Source organism: Chiroxiphia lanceolata, chromosome 9 (genome assembly GCF_009829145.1).
Source record: "Chiroxiphia lanceolata isolate bChiLan1 chromosome 9, bChiLan1.pri, whole genome shotgun sequence".
NCBI lineage: Eukaryota > Metazoa > Chordata > Aves > Passeriformes > Pipridae > Chiroxiphia > Chiroxiphia lanceolata.
In genome coordinates this window covers 25,759,553-25,778,474 of record NC_045645.1, presented here as the reverse complement: position 1 = coordinate 25,778,474, position 18,922 = coordinate 25,759,553, and the positions used below count along the sequence as shown (strand labels likewise).

The following is an 18,922-nucleotide window of genomic DNA, read 5'->3' as shown; positions in this document are numbered from 1 at the left end:
CCAAAAAGAGACACTCAAGTCAAACTTCCAAACATAATGGGGTTTCAATCTTTCAGCATGGCCTTGCACTGGAAGTGAATGAAAAGAAAATGGCATTCCAAGACAATATGCATTCAGTACACCTAAGAACTGTCCAGCAGCTCAGAGAGATGAACACACACGTTAGAGAAATGATTGTTCACTGCATGGAACCAAACCTACTCCTTTTAGTCTTTGAGCAGCAGCACAGTACCACAGTAAGAGTTTTTGCAACATTCCCTATCACTTCCATCCGTTTGTGAGGGATAACTGACTGATGAGTGGACACAAACACAGGTACTGCCCACCACACATGTGCTGCCAGGAGCTGCTTCTGAGCTGGGGTCCACCATGAAGAGTTTGCAGCCTGCCATGACACACACAGCAGCACTCAGCTGGTTCTGCTGGACAAACTGCCTGCTGTTCTCATGAAGAATGGGCAACTATTTGTCTCACTTCACAAAGGCTAAGAAACCATTCAGACACAGCACAAAATAGCACCCTTATTAGAAGAATGTGGATCACAAGCTGTGCATATATTTAAGAGAGCAGTACTAAAAAAATTTGTATTTGGTTTGGCATTTAACTGAAAAACTAAGTGGATTTGGTCCAAACAAGAAGTGAGGGCTTTTTATTCTTCCTTGCAGACAATGTTTTCTTCTGTTTGCTGCCAGGGCATTTACTTTAGAAACCAATCACACATCCAGGGGAAGAATAATGAAAAAGGGTAACATTTCCCTTGTGTCCAACAGTGGAAGAACATTTCCAGGCATTAAGAAAACAGATTCACATCTTTCTTTTAAGTTCAGCTCTATGTTTCCCCCTTTCAGTGAGAATATTTTCAACAAGCAGATACACTAACCACCAAACTCTATCAATATTTGGAGCAAGTCACTCCTCTACACCACCTCACTTGAATTAGGCCATGCAAAGCAAAATGAGAGTACTATGAAAGTGAAGCAAACCTCCACTGAAGAGTCCATAACGTGCTGCTGTGGTCTCTCCTTCCCAGGTGACGACTGGGGGGCACTGAATCTGTGTTTTCCACATTTCAGGCAGATGTCTAGTTTAAACCACTTGGTGAATTCACATGAATTCTCACCTTAATCCACTAAAGCCATGCTTCACATATACTGGCACATAAAGCACTCACATGGAGTATGTATAAAAAGGAAAGATCATTCTGTAAACATAATTTCTAAGTATTAAAGCCACAGTACAAAAACCATTCTCTGCAAGGCTGTGGTGATTCAACACTAACAAGGTTTTCTCAAAGAACAGAAATCACACAAATCAAACAAAATCTCTTTCCATACCTCCTCAAGCAGCTTACATATGGTAGAACCTGAATACAGCAGATTGTATCTCATAGGCCTCCAAAGCTCTGCTCCAGCTTCTGATCCTAAGTCTGAAGCCAAATTTCCCTCAGCTGCACAAAGTTCTTTGAGATTTAGAGCATAACAAAGATCAGCTGTAGTTGATTAATTTGGGTGCCTGGAGAGCGCAAGAGGAGTCTTGTCACATACAATACTTCAGACTGGTGAAGAGAAGCCACGAAAACCAGCGAGTGGTGTTGACTGGCAAAGCTACATGGGGAAGCAGGCATTGGCACTATTAAAAAGAAAAAGCTAATTAAAACAGAAACCAAGACTAAGCAGAATTTCTCATGTCCATCCTTTCAACAGCAGCCTCAACACTTTGGAGTGTGATGGAAAGAAGATGGTCCTTTTCCATTCTATCCATGGCATACTTACTCCATTGCTAATAGCTCAGCAGAAGTCAGTCCACCCCCTCTGCCTCAGACTCCACCTACATTTAGGGCCTTCCTGCTCTTTTAAGAGCATTTAAGTGTCCCTTGGGAAAGCAGCACATCTTCCAGAACTGCAGCCACCCCAGCGCTGAGCCCTAAACCATTGCCTGACAAATCCTGACCTTTAATCATTGTGATCTCAATTCTCCCCTTAAACACCCACTACACTTAATTTATACTCATCTCAAACCCCAGTGCTAAAGACCCAAAGGCAAAGCCTGCACAAATGCTGAATTTCAGTAGGCTGAGTCAACAAACTTGACCTCTTGGCATTAGGAGCTGTACTGGTGACTTGTCAGCAGCTGTTGTGCTGTGTTAGCACTTGGAGATGACCTGCAAATGTGAGCTGAAGGTATTGACTTGAATAATGGGTGTTTAAGACCCAAGAAACCTGTATAAATGGGGCATCTGGCACACGATTTTCTTAGTATTAAGGTTGCAGACCTCCCTCAGACAGGACATCAAAGTGATGCATTTGAGAATTGCTTGAATCACTGTATCAAGAAAAGTTTCACAAATCACACAGATGGTTTAAAGAAACAAGTAATAGACAATATTTCTACCTACATTTTCTCAGCACACCACAAAATAAGTATCAAGCAATTCTACAGGGAGAAGCTGGGGCAAACAGCACATGTCTCTGTGCAAGAAAAAAAAAAAAAAAAGGATGAAAGACTTCCAAGTCAAGGAAAGAAAAAAAAAAAAACCAGGAAGTATACCTTGTGGAAGTACCAGTAGAACTTGCTGTAGATTGCCCCAACAGCCAATTCAGGATCAGATGCAATTCTGGCAGCTGGTTCTTCTGAGCTGAACAGCCTTCCACAAAGGCCTACTTACAGCTCCAGAGGAATGGCATTTGAAAAGCAATTCCCCTCTCCCCATTAGAAATAAATACTAGGAAGCAGATATTTAACTGATGAATTCAGACTGACTCTAATATTAAATGGGGAATGCTTGTTGGAAGCAGGAACTTCAGTGACTTTTGTCCTGTCATTCCTGGGGTTACAAGCACCCAGAAGCCCCAGCCTTAGACCACAGCACTAGTTGCCATAGGGAACAAAGAAAGGGACAAATTCCTGCTCCAAGAAGTTTACAACCCATGGTGAATCAAACCACTCAGTCAGATCCTCTCTTAAATCAGAGAAAATATATTTCCTCATCAACTTCCAATTCTCAGTTCACTTACTACCAAATAACATTTTCTTGAGGATAAAAACCATTAAGAAGAGAGATTCCAAATGTCAATTTTCAACCTCCTAGCTCAGCCCAGAGGGGGATATCAAGTGCAAAGATGGTTGTGGGGCAGAAAGAATAAAAAAATGTGAGGCATTTCAGGATGTATCAGGTATGCGTTGTATTAATCACCAACAGAAGTAAGGTTTCCAAAGCACTGTAAGCTTTCATGGTATTCACTGAACAGCAATAAGGCCATGTTGAGGTTGAAGGTAGAATTGAGGAGGCAAACCATTTTAAAAGACTATACAAAGTTAGGGGAGAAAGATCATCATAGATTCACTGTCGCATTCCCCTTGTTCCAAACAATATCTGGATCCACCATCTGCACTGGGTTTAGCACATGCCAAGCCCAACATATTTCAGAAAATGTCTTAGCAATGTCTTGCAACAGTGTTTCACACACTTAGGGCTCCAGAAAACAAGATCCTCTATTCCCACTCAGCAATCCTTAGAGCCAAATCCTGCTAAAAATTTAATATATCTACCAAAGTGGCCTCTAGGTAGTATCAGCCAAAGAACACACAAGGAGCAATAAAAACTCTCTCCTCAGAACTCCAGCATACAACAGTGATCAAACTGGACTATCCTCTGCTTCTTCCAAACTCCTTATTGTCTCCATGGCTTTCCCCTACAGACAACAGAAAGTTTCCCTTGTAACCAATGTACTCATGTGATCTTAACACAAGTTACAGACTGCTCAGAGTTGGAGCTGATAAGGCTGGGAAAGTTCTGATTTGTTCAGACAATTAAAGTTACAAGTATCAAGCTTTATTTAAAAAATTATGTATATATATATATATATATATATATATATATATACACACACACATGTATATATAGCTTGTATCTCCATCAGCTAAGCTCTGTGTAGGTGCTGCCTGTTTTTCCTGGGTGCTCCTCCAAAATTACAAACATCACACAGTTCTCAGGGAGCTATTGAAGCTTTTTTTAAGAGCTTCATTGAGCTCTTCATGAGAAGACTCATTCAACATTTTAAGAGAACCTAGGAATAAATCCACTGGAAATCACATTATTTTAAACTTCCCTTTAATCCTGCATGTGACAAGATGATAAAAATGCTAAAAAGTTGGGATTAGTGAGGAAGTGCCTTGGCAGACAAATGTGATGTAGCAACTTTTAGGCACAGCACATCATGATGTAAACAGCTTCACTGCCCCTGCTGGAATGTCTGTGTTAGATCAAAAGAAAACATACCTAGAAGTGCAGTGAGTTTGGGAAGCAAACCAACATGTACCATTTTACTTCTCAGGCCTGTGTCAAAGGAGAGGTTTAATAAGAGTCGAAGAGTGATATTCAGCAGGTCTTCATGTTCACAAGGTACCATTTTCACAAGTTTTTCAATAATATCCATTTCAACCTGTGTATCAAGAAAAAAAAAATCCATAATCCACCCAAACTTTGTCTTCAATATAAAAGCCCTCTCAGCATGTTATATATTCACAAGCATGTGTATACAAACAAATCCAATTTGTAGCCATAACAGTGACTGTCAATGCATTTCCATCTGAAGTAGTTTTGCTTATGCCTTTGTGGTTGAAGTCTTCTAGATTGGGTTACTGGGAAATGTTGATTAAAAACGTTTTTTCAACCAAGCAGTTCAGATGTCTTGGAAATATTCCTCACAGTTGGAATACTGCAATAATGTGGTGAAGACATCACTTGCAAAACTAGATTGGGGTGGGAGAACTCATTTCAATTTAAACACAAGCAACCCTGGAGCAACTGCCATTAGAGTCAAAGAGAGACCCAACTAAGAAAGACAGAAAATTGGCATCCAAAGAGAATTTGAGACTTTTCATTATGAATTTCAAATGAACTCCTAGACAGAAGTTTGCATGTGCTCTCAGAAGAGGCATGTTGCCCTGTGTGTTAATTTAATAAAAGCATGAAAGTCATCTTGAAACATGTATCACTCTTAAATTAAAAAGTGGAATCCAGGAACTGAGAAGTGGTATCAGTTCCTGAGATCATGTTCACTTTACCAGCCAGAAAAGACATCTGAGCATTGACTGGCAAGACTTCAGAAAGTTTTTTATCGTGTTCTAAGCAACATTTCTCTGCTTTTATTTGACATAATCTTTTAATGCATTCATTTTTTGTTTCCCAGATCCTTCTTTGGCCAGAAGGAAGCACATAAAATTACTTTGCTTTCTTCAGACTTCTGCACGTATGTAACTGGTCTTCCAGTTATAAATACACACAGAACAACACTAAGAAAAGAAACTCAGCTCTCCCCACACAGCACAGTGTAATAACCAAACAACTGACTGGATGGCTTTGATCAAAGACAATCAGATAGCAACAACTCCTACCTCACTGCTTTGACTTTAATATGCCACTTGAATACCACAGGAAAGAATGTGCTATAAATACACATGGATTACTCAGTTTTACTCAGAATCAGGTGCTGCACAACTAATCTGTGTTCATTTGGTCTTTGACATCTTTGTATTATTGTCCAATATAAATATCAGAACACCTTCTCCTTCACTGGTAGCTTTCCTTAATAATACTGTGGAGAAAAATGTATCATCTTTATTATCAGTAAGGAATGCTCACACACCTGACCTAGAACATACAAACCTTTCCAAAACTATTAAAACTCTCTGCAATAAAATAAATTCAATGGAATGTAGAGAGTGGGCCAGCAAATCAGAGGGCTGCAGAGCTAATTCTTATTTTCCTAATACAGTCCCATATATAAATAAGAGAGATACCTCTTGTCTGCAGCGTTCAGCACACATGCATGCAAAGGACAGTTCCAGTAACAAAGATGCAATTAATTCACTATTCCTTTTAAACAGATCTTTTCATCTCACAATCTACACGTACCATTAATCTCCTATTACCTCTTGGATAAGGAAAATATATCATTTTCATGTAACGCCATTGGCATAAAGGCACAGAAGTGAAATCGTGTATCTATTAAAAGATCAGTAAAGGAGACACTTGGCTAAAGCTTAAAGTCACAAAAAAAAATCATGTTACAGTTTCAGAAGTGTAAGACTTCTCTAAAAAAAGGCTTATGAGGAATACCACTGCCTCTGTTCTCAGAAATTACTGGTAGTATGAAGGAACAGTTGTGAGGGTGCCTTTGAAGACCAAACTGACCTAGGAAACAAGTGAACTCATCTAGCAAGCTCCGTAAGGATAACCACCTCTCTTTCCAAGACAACACATGGCAGAGACAATAATACATTGTCAAAAGAGCATAATTTGGGGGCAAGATCATTGGCATCACCACAAGTGGGGGTATTAGAAGACTCTGGGGTGTTGGCTTCAAAATTTTGAATTTCATGTATCATGTTCTGTGCTTGGGATGACAGTTCTTCAAAAATGTTTGCAGTATGACATGATTGGATGTTGTGCTGGTTTTCTTTTACTCATTGTACTTGTTACAAAATAGGATAAACAGTGTTAGAGATATTTAGGGTGAAGACAGAGATGTCTCCCTCTTCCCTCCAGCCACACAAAGCTTTCAGAACCCCAACCTTTCCAGCACTGCAGTAGAGTGCCCCAAGCCTTACCATATCATTTTTGTTCTCCATAAAAATGCTGAGTTTCTTCAGGAAAGTTACAACGAGGATAAGCAGCTCAAAATTATCACGATCCAGTGCTTTCACCAGCATATGGACAATGTTCTTGTTTCTCATCTTCAGCTCAATGCGAGTGTCCTCAGCAAGGTTTAGGAGCAGGTAAATGGCAACTAACAAAGGTCAATATAAATCAGACCAAGAGATCAAAGACGACAGAAATAAACCAGTCTGTATACACAGTAAGTGCTGAAAACAAGACCTTCAGCAGCATTCTGCTCCCTTCCCGGTGTATTTTGAAGGAAACTACCATGAATGCTTTTTATTCCTGTTTAGAAAGCATTAGCTCTAATAGTGGCTTTGAAAAAAATAAAAATTAAGATCACTAGAAGCTTTCTATATTTTTTTCTTATTACCATTCTGACAGGAATCATTAAAAAGCCCTTCTCAGGAAAGGTTTGCCACTCAGATAATTTCAATCTAACATTAAGTGTATTTTAGTACAAAAACTAGAAATTAAATCTATTCAACTTAAGTCAGATACAGGCTAAGTTAAGCAAAGTCAAAAAACCCCAAATCAAACGTACAAAACCAAAATACTGAACTCCTGCCAAACCAACATCACAAGCAAAGAAAAGCTGAGTGGATCACTTTTGCTACTCTTCCTCTAAGACTGATAAGCCACTTTTAAAATTGTTAGCATAGTGTCAAACAATGTGATTTAGTACTCATCTTCTCCCTGTTCTTTGGCAATGCTCTTTTCACATTCATCCCCACGTTCAGTATGTTTAAGGCATCCTGTTTATAAACAAGAATCCAATAGAATCCCTTAGCCATGTTTACCAACAAAAACATAATTTGGTATTTGGATTTGGTACCTCTGAGGAGCTGTTCCTGCTTGACAACCAGCCCTTTGTATTTCTTATAAGTTTTCTCATAGTCCTTTTTCAGGGTTTGATTTTCAGGATCTTCATCAAGTGAATTGCAGAAGTTAAGGAGTTTAAAGCAAAGTTACACAGTCCAGATGATTAATGTCCTCTGAAGTGTTACTGAATCAAGTAAAAAGCAAGAGATCTATGCAGTAGCCACTACCTCAGCAACAGCCTGCTACACCTGTAATCCAGGGCACGATTTTTCTTTCCTTCTAGCCCTGGATGTATCACATCCTAATAGGCAGCACAAATGTTCCTAAGACATACTGTTGATAAAATAAAACATTATTTTTCTTGTGTTGCTTTAGTAACTTCAGCTTAACCTCTTCAGCATGCCAGACTCCTCACTTGTGGTCTTTTTTGTATCTGCATTTATATTTTGCACTTTCTAGTAAATTCTACTGCTTTTGCAGAAGTTGCTGGATACTCATCTCATATAACCCAATACCAGTAATCGAGACAAATTAGAAGCCATCAAGCTACCCCAGAACATCAAAAGGATATCAGCTTTCTTCTTTTTAGCAAGTTCTTCCTGCCAAAGTTCATGTCTCTTCAGTTCATGGTCTATGATGTTCATACACAGAGCTCCAATTTTGTAGTGTGTGATAATTCCATGAAATTGAGAAAAACTACATTGAAGAAATAATACTTGTGAGGAATAAATGCAAACAACCCCATTCCCGTTTTGACAGCTATGGTAGCAATGACCCAACACTGCAGCACATGAAATATTAAAAAAGGCATTTACTGTTTGCCCCATTATAACACTTCTCTACTGGAAAATTATTTTAAAACAAGAACAATTCCTGAAAACACCAATATTTTTTCAGACTTGTAGAAGGGCAAGGAACAGTTTGTTGTTCCAAGTCAAAATAAAAACACATTCCAGTTTTCATGCGTAAAGGAAAATGTTTTCCAATCAGCCCTGCTTTCCACACTGTGAGTGCTTCAGAGCACCCTCTACTCACCAGATCCACAGCAGAGATCTAAAATCAAGTTGCAACGAAAATTCCATTTGAATTATTTCTAGGCAGGGTATGCTGAAACACTGGCATGGCTAACTAGGAGCAAGCACTCACTTTGGTTTTGAATACCATTTCTGCCCTGTAGGAATGCTGATGGAAATCACAGGTGGAAACTCTGCCACCTTTTATTTCTGACAGAAAACTATGGATCAGAATCCTTACTAGTTTCTTCCCAGTTCCCTCACATGCTGCCTGTTCATGAGGGTTCTTTTTGTTGGAAGTTATAAAATTGAGGCACAAGTGTGTTTTTGACTCAGCAAATTTTTTCCCTGTTTCAGTGAAGTTTTGCAGCACAGAAAACAAATGAAAAGCCACTAAGCAGAGCTAAGTTCCTTATGTCCCTCTATACAGGGTCTCTGCACTCACCTTGAAAAGCAGAAGAAAATATAAATTATATTGGTAGCCAGCTCGATGCTTTGTTTCCAGTCTTCTCTCAGCACTCTGGCCAATGCACCCAGGGCAGTTTCTGAAGTGAAACAAGATTTAGATGAGCATCAGTATTTCACCTCCCTCCTTTTGTCTTGTGAGCCTCAGAATTTGAATACACCTTATTCTACACCTATCAATTTTCTAATGGAAGATTTTCACAGGTATCTCACTTTACCATGTACCACTGCTCACAAATTCTGTTTGGAGACAATACAAAAATAGGGAGTACCCTGGCTGGTCATCCTGTCACAAACCCTGAGAGATGGCAACAGGCAAGGAAACTGCAACCAAACACTGAAGTCATCTGAGAGATACCACCAGCCTTCAGATCTTGTGGCCTCTGCCAGCTGCCTGTTCCACACTACATTGTATCCCCTGTCTGAAACACAGTTTTCACTTTCAAATCCCCTTTACATTCTACCCTGACAGACAGTATTTCTTATCCACCTTTCCATTTATTTTTCCCCTTGATTCAACTGTAATAATTCAGTTTATATTTCTTGTCTTATTTCATCTCACTTTTCCATTCACCTTCTCCTATCTAGTCCCTCTTCACACACACCACGTTACATGATCAGAATGAGAAAAGCAGCAACTGGGAACGTTAAGCACAAATAATTGCAACAACTCATGGGGATAAGCCATTATTTGATGGCTCACCATTCCCCTCCCATTCCATCTTGCTTGCTGACATTGCAGGATGGGCATGTACTGAAGTCATCATTTGCTTGAGGAATGTGAGGGTATAAGGGCTCAGCAAAAGAGACAAAAGGGGCAAGGAAAAAAAATTGCAAAATTAACTTATGTCAGCAAGCAAATCCCCTTTTCAAAGCAAGTTTTCTGATCTACAGGATACAACAATACAGCCTCATCTCCAGCAGTAATGCCAGCTGAAGTTAATTTAGCATCAAAATAACTAAGATGAGAAAAAACAGCTGAAGTTTATTGAGGGCAGGAAGACTTCAGTGTTAGGCCCATGTAAGAACAATCTGAGCAGCACCCATTTGTAGAGATCCAACTGGGCTTTGACATGTATGGAGAAACAGAGCTTTTCAAACCAGAGAAAACCCAAACTAAAGGTGAACTACTTTTCCCTTGAAAAGAAAGCACCACAAAATTAACAGCACAATACTAAGAGACGTTACCACTGGGTTTTAAAATTACCATTTATAAGCAGCTCTTCCAAATTATCAGGATTCCTGGCCAGCTGCAGGATGAGGGCAGAGCCACGCACCTTGTCAGGAATGTCCTCATACAGTAGCTCAATGTACTCATCCATGTCATTGATATTGGCAACTTCATCAATCTGAAAGCAGTCACAAGCAAGGCTTTCACAGAGAGAGATGGCAATTCAACACCATCAATCACAGCGTTACTCAATCACGAGACAAAAGAGCACACAGCTTGGAGTTAAGATCTTAGGAAAAAATAAAATACAAGTTTAAAAAAAACTCAACACATCCAGAATCACTGCCAATGAACACCAGGAAATCTGAGAAGATCTAATTACTAAAAACAAAGGATGCTCAGACACGACTCCCTGAGTCCTGTCCGATGTTCCAGACCCCACTCGCTGTCCCACTGAGCGCTATACTTGGAGGGGCCAGTGTGCAAGTCAAATATTTTACCCTTTATGGAGATAATTTTTTCCATTGTGCATTATTTCCAAACCAAGCTCTTTGTTTAAAAAACAAGAAGCAAAAAACCCCAAGAATTCAGCATTTCCTCTCCCCTTCTATAACTGCTTACTGAAGCAGTACATGGGGTTTGCATTTCTCTTTTAACACCAATATTTACCTCGGTTCCTTCAAATGGGGGTGGATCTTTTGGCTTACTGGATTTCTCTTTCTTTTCTATAAAGAAAAAGACATGGATGCAGTTACATTACAACATTCACAGATGAAGAACATACCCAGTGTTCTGGTTAAGCATCCTGGTTAAATCAAGGTCAAAGCCCTTCTGAGTCCAGCTGACCTGTCAGACTCACACAGGTATGTCAGGTTTCTGAAGCTGAACAGCCCACAGGGAGCAAAGCAGACCCTCAGATGACTTTTGGCAACTCAGTCTAAAGGATCACTTACAGCCCCCTCAGCTGGGGGGACCAAGGGTAACAAACCTCAGTGCAAGCCCAGAGTGACAACACTCCCTTCCACACTGAGATACCTTGGCAGCTTTGATTCTGCCTGTACCCTGTGATACACCAAGATATGTAGACAGAATAAAAGAGGGTAAACCACCCAAAGGAGTTACAATCAAAGCATACATATAACATTAATTTCTCTTTTAAACTTGTCTCATAAAGATAAGAACTTGAGAACAAAGCTTACCATTTCATGGTTGCAAGAAACCATAGCTTGCAAGATAACCATAAGGTTGCACAGGATTTGATGTTAAATATGAAACTGTCCCCTGAGCAGACAGTTTAAGGTATAAATAGGACCACCAAGATGCCAGGAACTTAAGATAAGAAGATGAGAGAAATATCCCAAGCTGTCTGCTACACTGTACCAAAGCTTTTCAGGCTCTGAAACTCTTCTCTCCAGCTTTACAGAGACTGCAAATTCAGCCCAGGAATCCTATCTACCCTTGCAAGAGGTGCTGACAGAGTTCTTCTAGGAAGATCCTCAAACAGTCTTTTGATGTCACTGTGAGTGCAGATTCAATACAAAGAGGCTGCACCAAACAGCAGAACCTGCATCTCTCAAGTCCTGCTAAAGCTGAAGGTAGCCTGTAAGAACCATCACTAAGTTTAACCAAAACAGTAAACTTTCATTGTTAAAAAGATCATTTCCTCAAATCTCATTCCAAGATGGTAATTTTTCCAAGTGTGATAAAACTATACGTCTTCCTCGCTGTCATTGTCTCCAGAGAACTCGCACATCAAGCAAGTCAGGATCTCAGCCAGAAAAACCCCACCCAGTAGTTGTTCAAGGCTGAAGCACCCCAGCCCCAAGCTACTTTGTGCCTGTGTTATTTACCTTTTCCTGCTGAGGCATCTCTGCGGTTCTGCAGGTAGTACAGGAGCTGTTCTACTTCCCCAAGTTTGGAGGGGTGAATGAGCTTGCACTCTTCAACCACCTTTCGAGCCAGGGAACCAATGTCTGTATTTGCATTAAGACTCTTCAGCCGAATGCTGCAACACAGACAAAAATATTAAAAGCTGAAAAGAGACTTATCTTCAGTTCTTTGATTATGTTTACACAGTCATGAATTTCTTGAAGCAGAAAGGATCCTGATACACCCGATGCCTGTGCCTGTCAAAGTGGTGGCTCTCTGAACTCCAAATGGCAACTAACTGTCAAACAGATCTGACAGAGCATAACTGTCCATCAGCCTTCAAGCTGCAACATTAAATGCAGCTGTCTGAACAGATCCCTTACAACCATCTCTAACAGACACTAAAGACAGGAACTGATTTGCAATATACCCAAAAACAGTGCAAGCACCACAAAGGAGTACTGCACACAAAAACAAGTCCAAAATGAGAAACAGTTCTGGGTGTTGACTGCACAAGAAGGTTCTTTTGCAGTGCCTGGAGCCTCCCACAGCTCTGGCAGATCTGCAGCCAGGTCCACAAGCAATGAGCAGTAAGAAATCTCTGTGGGTACTAACAATAGGATGGATCAAAAATGGAATTCCACCACATCACAGATGCAAGTTATGCTGATCCCTCTGAAAACAGATCAACACTTCCAGTATCTTTAAAAATTTGAGACAACTTAAGGATTCTCTTTTTTTCTTCAATCATTCTTCTTCTGTGCACTCACATAAGGTCTTGTCCAACCTTAATGATTCCAGGATTCTAGAAAAAGTCCAAACTTGCAGCTTGGAAACAAGTTATGATAATTCTCTGGGCTTTTTGCACGGTAAATGTTTTACTGCTCTTAAAAGAAAACACCAGGCAAAAATAAAATGCAGCTACTGTAGTGAATTCATTAGTGGGGAGGCAGATCAAAACAACAGGAGAGCAAACAGCTGGAGCATAAGGCTGGCAGGAAGTTCAACAGTATTACTTGCTCCAACAGGAACTATCATTTGAGCAGGAACCAATCACTTCACTTTTCTCTATCTCAAGTGCCGATTACGTAAAATGGGAGTAATCCCTTTTCTTTACAAAACACCTTAAAGTACAGGGATGAAAACTAGTGTACAACATGTGTTTCAGATGTTAACCTTCCCAGGCATGTTACTTCCTGGCTCTGAAAGCCAGCACTAAGTTTTATAAAGATTAAAACCTACTATTTCTTAGAGGGGGTTGATAGTTTGAGTTACTGAATCCATGACTGTGAAAGGCAGAAAAAACTATCAGATCTTGCAGTGACCTTACATTTTCTGGCATTCCTTGCGTTCCCCCAGCATGGGGTCTCCCAGCTCTCCCAGAATTGTTGCTTCCACTTCATAGTGGACAATGAGGGCTTTCTCAGATGGGTGCACATCTATGTTGCCTCCTTTTACCTTCCTGCCATAAAGAAGAAAAAAGGATTAGATTAAATGAAAAGCTCAGAAAACACACCAGAAATCAGTAACAATGACCTGTCTCCTGTTCTATTCAGACACTAAACTCAAGCCCTGCTCTCCTTCCACTGTATTTCATTTCACACCACAGTACCAAAGCCTAGTGCCAGGGGCATCCTGCCTCTAGTGCATACAGACACATCCAAGTCACTGGTCAAGCCTCAGTCACAGAAATCAAGTTAAAGAAATCAAAGGTTTAACCTGTTCCACGTTGCTCAGCTCTGTTAAGGAACTACAGTGAGGAAAAAAAATGCATTTCATCAAGGAGGTGAATTTCCCAGTGGATTCCCCATTACCTTGTCAGTATTGACAAATCTTTGTCTAATGGTATTGATTTAGTGCAGTCATTTAAAAACGGATTTTTTTGTCACTCTCTTGGCTAACTCTTAACAGTTTAAAATCTACCAAGATTGAATTACAAACAATTCAAATTTCAAATTAACTGTTCTCTCCTGAAGCACAAACCTCTTTGCTCCTGTTCTTCACCTCCTTGTGTCTTTGCCAGGCTTGAATACAAGATCAACAGCTGCCATCAACCAGTATAAATCAAGCACGTCTACCTGCCCTTCTATAGCTACAGACGTCTTGAAAAAGTATTCTCCAGGATGTGTATGGGTATGTCAATGCCAAAAGGGCCTGTCCTGCTCTCTCCTCCTTTATGCCAGCAACTCTTTAGATACAAGAGCCCTGAGGACAGGGCACGGACAACAGGCCATAAAGATACACATGGTTCCTGGATTCAAGTAATGGCAGAACCACATCCAGAGAATACAGTTACAAATCTCTTCTTTGGTGGTAACACTGATACTCGTCCCTTTTCCACCTGGTATTGCCAATCCAGTCTGTTCAGTCAGGCCATAAACCAGGCTGCTAAAACAGGCTGCAGATTAAAAACACCTCTAAAATGCAGGTTTGGTTTTTGGAGGGGGGGGGGGGCAGGGGGTGTTTGTTTGCTTTGGGGTTTTGTTGGGGTTTGGGTTTTTTAGACAGAGCATGTCGATAAACAGAATTACAGGTGGCTTCACCTGCAGTTTTATCAGCATCCATGGGATAGCAGCGGGCTATGGCACAAATGAGACAGCAGCTAACTATGGAATTGGGTCAGTTAGATCAGGGAAAACTACTTCAACCTCAAAGAGCTGGAAATGTTAGCAAATCCAGATGCAGCCTGCAGGGTAATCACTCTCATCAGAAAATGTTTGAAATGTGTGTCTCCATCTACCCAGCTACTAAGGAGGCCACTTTCCTTTGTGCAGAAGACAACTGCAAAAAATACCTTTGTTTTGAGATACAGCTGCCCAAAAACCTCACAAACCACAGAGAGGTCTGCTGTGGGAAATGTCCAGTTCAACTGCAAGGATATAAAGCTACAGGGCAAACAAATATATCTCACTGCTAAAGAGCAACATCTTCCACGAGATTGCAGCAGAACTCCATTATGACCTGAGATATTTTGAAGAACTGATTTTTTTTCCCTTTGACAGTACCTTGAAGCAGATGCTTCATTACAGCATGTTCTCTGTTTTCATGAGGTCCAAACTTGCATGGCAGAAAACTTACAGCAAATTCATTTCAAAAGAATCCAGCTCTCACTCCACACTCCTAAATGTATTTCTGACATATTCAGACCTACCAGGAGATCACAACTGCAACCACTCCTCCTGACAGTCAAACCTCTGGTAAGTGACAGCTTAGCAATATTTACAGATATAAAGGAAAGGATGGGTAGAGAATAAGTGGGCCTGAAGGAGCCTGGTAGAGTTTTACAAGAAATAAGCTGAGCTAACAGCTCATCACTCCCAAAAGGATTAGATCTTCCCATGATTCCCCTGCTCCTGAGAGTCACCTTGGGGTTCAGCATGAGGGCTTGTTTCAGACAATTCCAGCAATCCAACAGGAAACTCTTCATGTTTTGGGCAGAAATTTTCCCATGTGTGAAAGAGCTTTACAGAAAAGGAATAATATTTCTTATCTGTGATAAGGGATAAAGAGGAAGGAGTGAAACCTTCTCTTTTTGGCACCAGTAAACCACTGATGAGCTTAGCAAGGAGCAGAGCCTTAGCCTAAGACTGCTTAAATGGTTTTAGCATTTCCCATATTTAATTTTTTCCTTAAGAGGGACAGATGGATAAGCTGAAGAACTTACAGCTGCAGAGATTTTCTGCCCTCTCACACTGACAAACACCCTCGCTGCTCGAGCTATTTCTGAGCTAACGAAGTCACAAATCAATACACACTCAAGTTCCCTCTCCAAAAAAATCTTACCTTGTGAAATGCTTGAGGACCTACACTAAAATATACTACCCAGCCACTGAAGTTGTTTTTCATTTGGAAAACACCCCATTCAGATTGTCAGCATCACAAAGAACATCTTTATTTATAGAACCAACCCTTCCTCCCCCCTCAAATCAACAAACATTTACTTTGCTGATTTTTTGCACATCCTCAGTCTGTAAGTCACTTCATAAAACATTTAAAAATGCAGACATTACTATAACTGGTAGAAGCAGCACTGCACCAGGGAGCTCTCATGCATATCAGCCCATCCTTTCACTTCACTGCTTGCTTTGTCAACAAGAACCCAGTTCTGTTCAAGGTTTAAAAGAGAAAGGCCTTTTCTACAGACAAAAGCTGGGTTAGCTGAGCTCACAGAACCAAAGACCAAGTATTAATATCCTTTATTAACTAATTCCTTCAGAGGGAAAAAGCAACCCCAAACTATCCTAATTAAAAGTGGGACAAATTGCACACGTGGGTAACGCTGAAAATCCAATAACAAATCCCAGCAAGTCAGACTTGGTGGGAGGGGGAGTGCTCATGGAGGATGACAAAGGGAAATAGGGATCAGAGGAGTAGCAGCCTTGCACACCAGCCCAGTCACAGCAGATATTTTTTGGTTTGTGCTCCCAGAAAAGAGAGAAAACTACACTTGTTGCAGGGGTGACTACAAAACAAAGATTCCTCCAAAATCACAAAAGATGGCACAAACTGAACATGCAAGGCTAAAAACAGGCACTACTCTAAAGTTACATCTATTTACTTAATTAAAGGTGGACATTTGATTTTTCCTCATTACGGTAAACAAATGACAGAACTAATGTTCAAAGATTATCAAGAGGTTTTTTTCCCCCCCACTGTTTCTAATTATGTATCTTAATATGTGCCTTATGAGGGGAAAAAAAAGCAAAACCTAGTCAGTCTAAACAGCAACTTCTGCAAATACTAACAACTGGAAAGGAAGTGTAAAAAAAAAAAAGAGAAGGCCAGGAACTCCACAGGATTCAAAACGTGATGAAAATCACCTGCGTGATCACAGGAAGTGACACTGTTCACACATCACGTCTGAACAGAGGCCTACATGGTCTGGCATCTTTTGGGATTCATTCACTTTTGCTCTGAAATGACTGACAGAGATTTAACAGTTGCCAGCTCAGGCCCTGTTATTTAGGCTGACTGGCCTCACTGCCAAACAGACAGATAAAGGCACCATTCATTCATCACATCTTTAGCATCAAACCCAGATCATACACTTTATGTGCCATAGCTACCTCTCGGTTCCATCCCAATTCCCAAACTATTCTGTTCATCCCATCCTATTACCTCTCCCTCCCAGTCTGCCACGGCATGCTCCAACATCTCCTCCAAATCAGTTAATCTCTCCCAGCTGCTCCCTGAATGTGGCCTTGCTGCCTGTTATCCCACCCCTGACCCCCAAATCAGCCACCTGCCCCATCCCAACCCTTAATACCCACAAACCCTCCCCACTCATCTCCGAATAGCATCTGTTCTCCTCCCGACTTGCTGCCACCTCAGTACATCCCAAATGTACAGCGTAAAATGCCACCACAGCCTTCCTCAAACCAGAGCATCCATCCCTTCAAACTACCACCTTCCCCGAACCAGGACCCGTCTCACCATTCCTCCTACGCTCACTTCATGAACTTCACTCATCCCTAACCCAACCTCTCAGTCCTCATCCAAGTCTCCTGCCCACCACATTGGGGCAGGCTGAGGGGGGGCTGCCTAAACAAATCTATCTCCCATTCCCAAACCGAACACCTTACCCCCCGCACCACAACCTCCGGCCAGTTTCCAAACCAGCCACTCTTCACCCCCAGTACCCTCCACCCACCTCATGACCTCCCCTCTCAAAACACGCTCCGTACTCACCTCCTCACCCATAACCTCCCATCCATCCTCCAAGCCAGACCCCAGTAGCATCAGCAACACCTCTGCCACACACCCCATCACCTGCCCGCAGCCCAACCCCTCACTCAGCCAACACCAAAAAGCCTCAGCCCCACACGCCATCACTCCCCCCATCAGCCTCTTCTCGCCTCCCAACCCGCCAGGCCCCACTCAACCCCCAGCACAGGCTAAAACACCTTCAGCCCCACGCCCTCACCTCCATTGTACTCTCCCAACCACAACCTCCCATCCACCCCCTCGCAACACCCTGCAGCACCTGCGTCTCCCACCCCACCACCTCACACCCCGTACCCGCACCGTACACCGTCCCCTCCCCGCACAACCTGAGCCCCACGACCCCCTTCCCACCCCACCCCCAGCACGACCTGCGGCGCCCCGGCCGCACACCGCGCCCCCCTCCGCGGTTACCTCTTGAGGTAGCGGGCGTCCTCGCCCTGCATGGCGGCGGTGCGGGGGCCGTGGGGGGGGCGGCCCGGGCAGGGCGCGGCCCCGCGCGCGGTGCTCGTTACCAGGGAGAGCGCGAGCCCCGCCCCGGCCCCGCCCCGGCCCCGCGCGCACGCGCGCTCTGAGCACGCGCCATCGGCCCCGCGCGCACGCGCGCCGCTCCCCCTCCCCTCCTTCCCTCCCACGTTAGCGCCCCCTGCAGGCGCGGGGGAGGCACAGCCCCCCCCTCACGGGCTCCGTCTGTCCTTTGCGGGCGACGCGAGGTGAAGCGAAGGGGCTGTTTTCCCCCACAATATGCACAAGAGTTAAGTTTCTAAACTCGAGACGTTAAATTGCTGAGCATCAGTATGATCAGCTGTCGTTCAAGCCGGTAGAGACTTGGCCGAGAGTAGGAACTGACCCCAGCTCAGGTTACACGGAGGCAGGTGGGTCGGTGACCTTTCTCCCGGATGAGCCGTTTCTCCTCACAAATATGATCTCAAGGCTGTTGCCATTGTTTTGTTCTTAAGTTATACGCAGTTTATGAGCCCGTTTTCGTACTGGTTGAGGGCATATGGTCTTGGAGCATTTTAGGTTTTCCAGGATTCGGGGTTTATTGCCGCTGGTAAAAGGCTGCACAGAATCACAGAATACGCTGAACTGGAAGGGACCCCACAGGGATCATCCACTCCAACTCCTGGCCCTGTATGGCGCTTTCGTAACAGCCCTCCTTCATTCGGTTTTCTTATTTATTTGTTTATTTAATGCTTA

At 42.3% G+C, this 18,922-nt stretch overlaps 2 protein-coding genes across 11 annotated transcripts in view; one reads left to right on the top strand and one right to left on the bottom strand.

Annotated features, from left to right (window-relative positions):
* Nucleotides 1-18,261, bottom strand: part of KIFAP3 (kinesin associated protein 3) — a 66,221-nt gene extending 47,960 nt beyond the window's left edge. For 4 of the 5 annotated variants that reach the window (XR_004358521.1, XR_004358520.1, XM_032696325.1 and 1 more), the window contains exons 1-10: nucleotides 18,137-18,250; nucleotides 13,332-13,463; nucleotides 11,983-12,137; nucleotides 10,802-10,857; nucleotides 10,169-10,310; nucleotides 8,942-9,041; nucleotides 8,055-8,179; nucleotides 7,497-7,595; nucleotides 6,613-6,791; nucleotides 4,280-4,442 (exon numbers count right to left, since the gene is read on the bottom strand). Coding sequence is in view for 3 of the 5 variants with exons in the window: in XM_032696325.1 (XP_032552216.1) it covers nucleotides 4,280-4,442; nucleotides 6,613-6,791; nucleotides 7,497-7,595; nucleotides 8,055-8,179; nucleotides 8,942-9,041; nucleotides 10,169-10,310; nucleotides 10,802-10,857; nucleotides 11,983-12,137; nucleotides 13,332-13,463; nucleotides 18,137-18,168 (1,183 nt within the window). In the remaining 2 variants the exon portion in view is untranslated. Of the gene's footprint in view, nucleotides 1-4,279; nucleotides 4,443-6,612; nucleotides 6,792-7,496; nucleotides 7,596-8,054; nucleotides 8,180-8,941; nucleotides 9,042-10,168; nucleotides 10,311-10,801; nucleotides 10,858-11,982; nucleotides 12,138-13,331; nucleotides 13,464-18,136 lie in introns of all 5 variants that reach the window. The other variant, XM_032696326.1, reaches the window with a different exon arrangement.
* A 129-nt stretch (nucleotides 18,262-18,390) lies between these two features.
* The window catches only part of METTL11B (methyltransferase like 11B), a 31,065-nt gene continuing 30,533 nt past the window's right edge, over nucleotides 18,391-18,922 (top strand). For 5 of the 6 annotated variants that reach the window (XM_032697007.1, XM_032697005.1, XM_032697004.1 and 2 more), the window contains exon 1: nucleotides 18,391-18,597. The gene's annotated coding sequence lies outside the window, so the exon portion shown is untranslated. The remainder of the gene's footprint in view (nucleotides 18,598-18,922) is intronic. The other variant, XM_032697008.1, reaches the window with a different exon arrangement.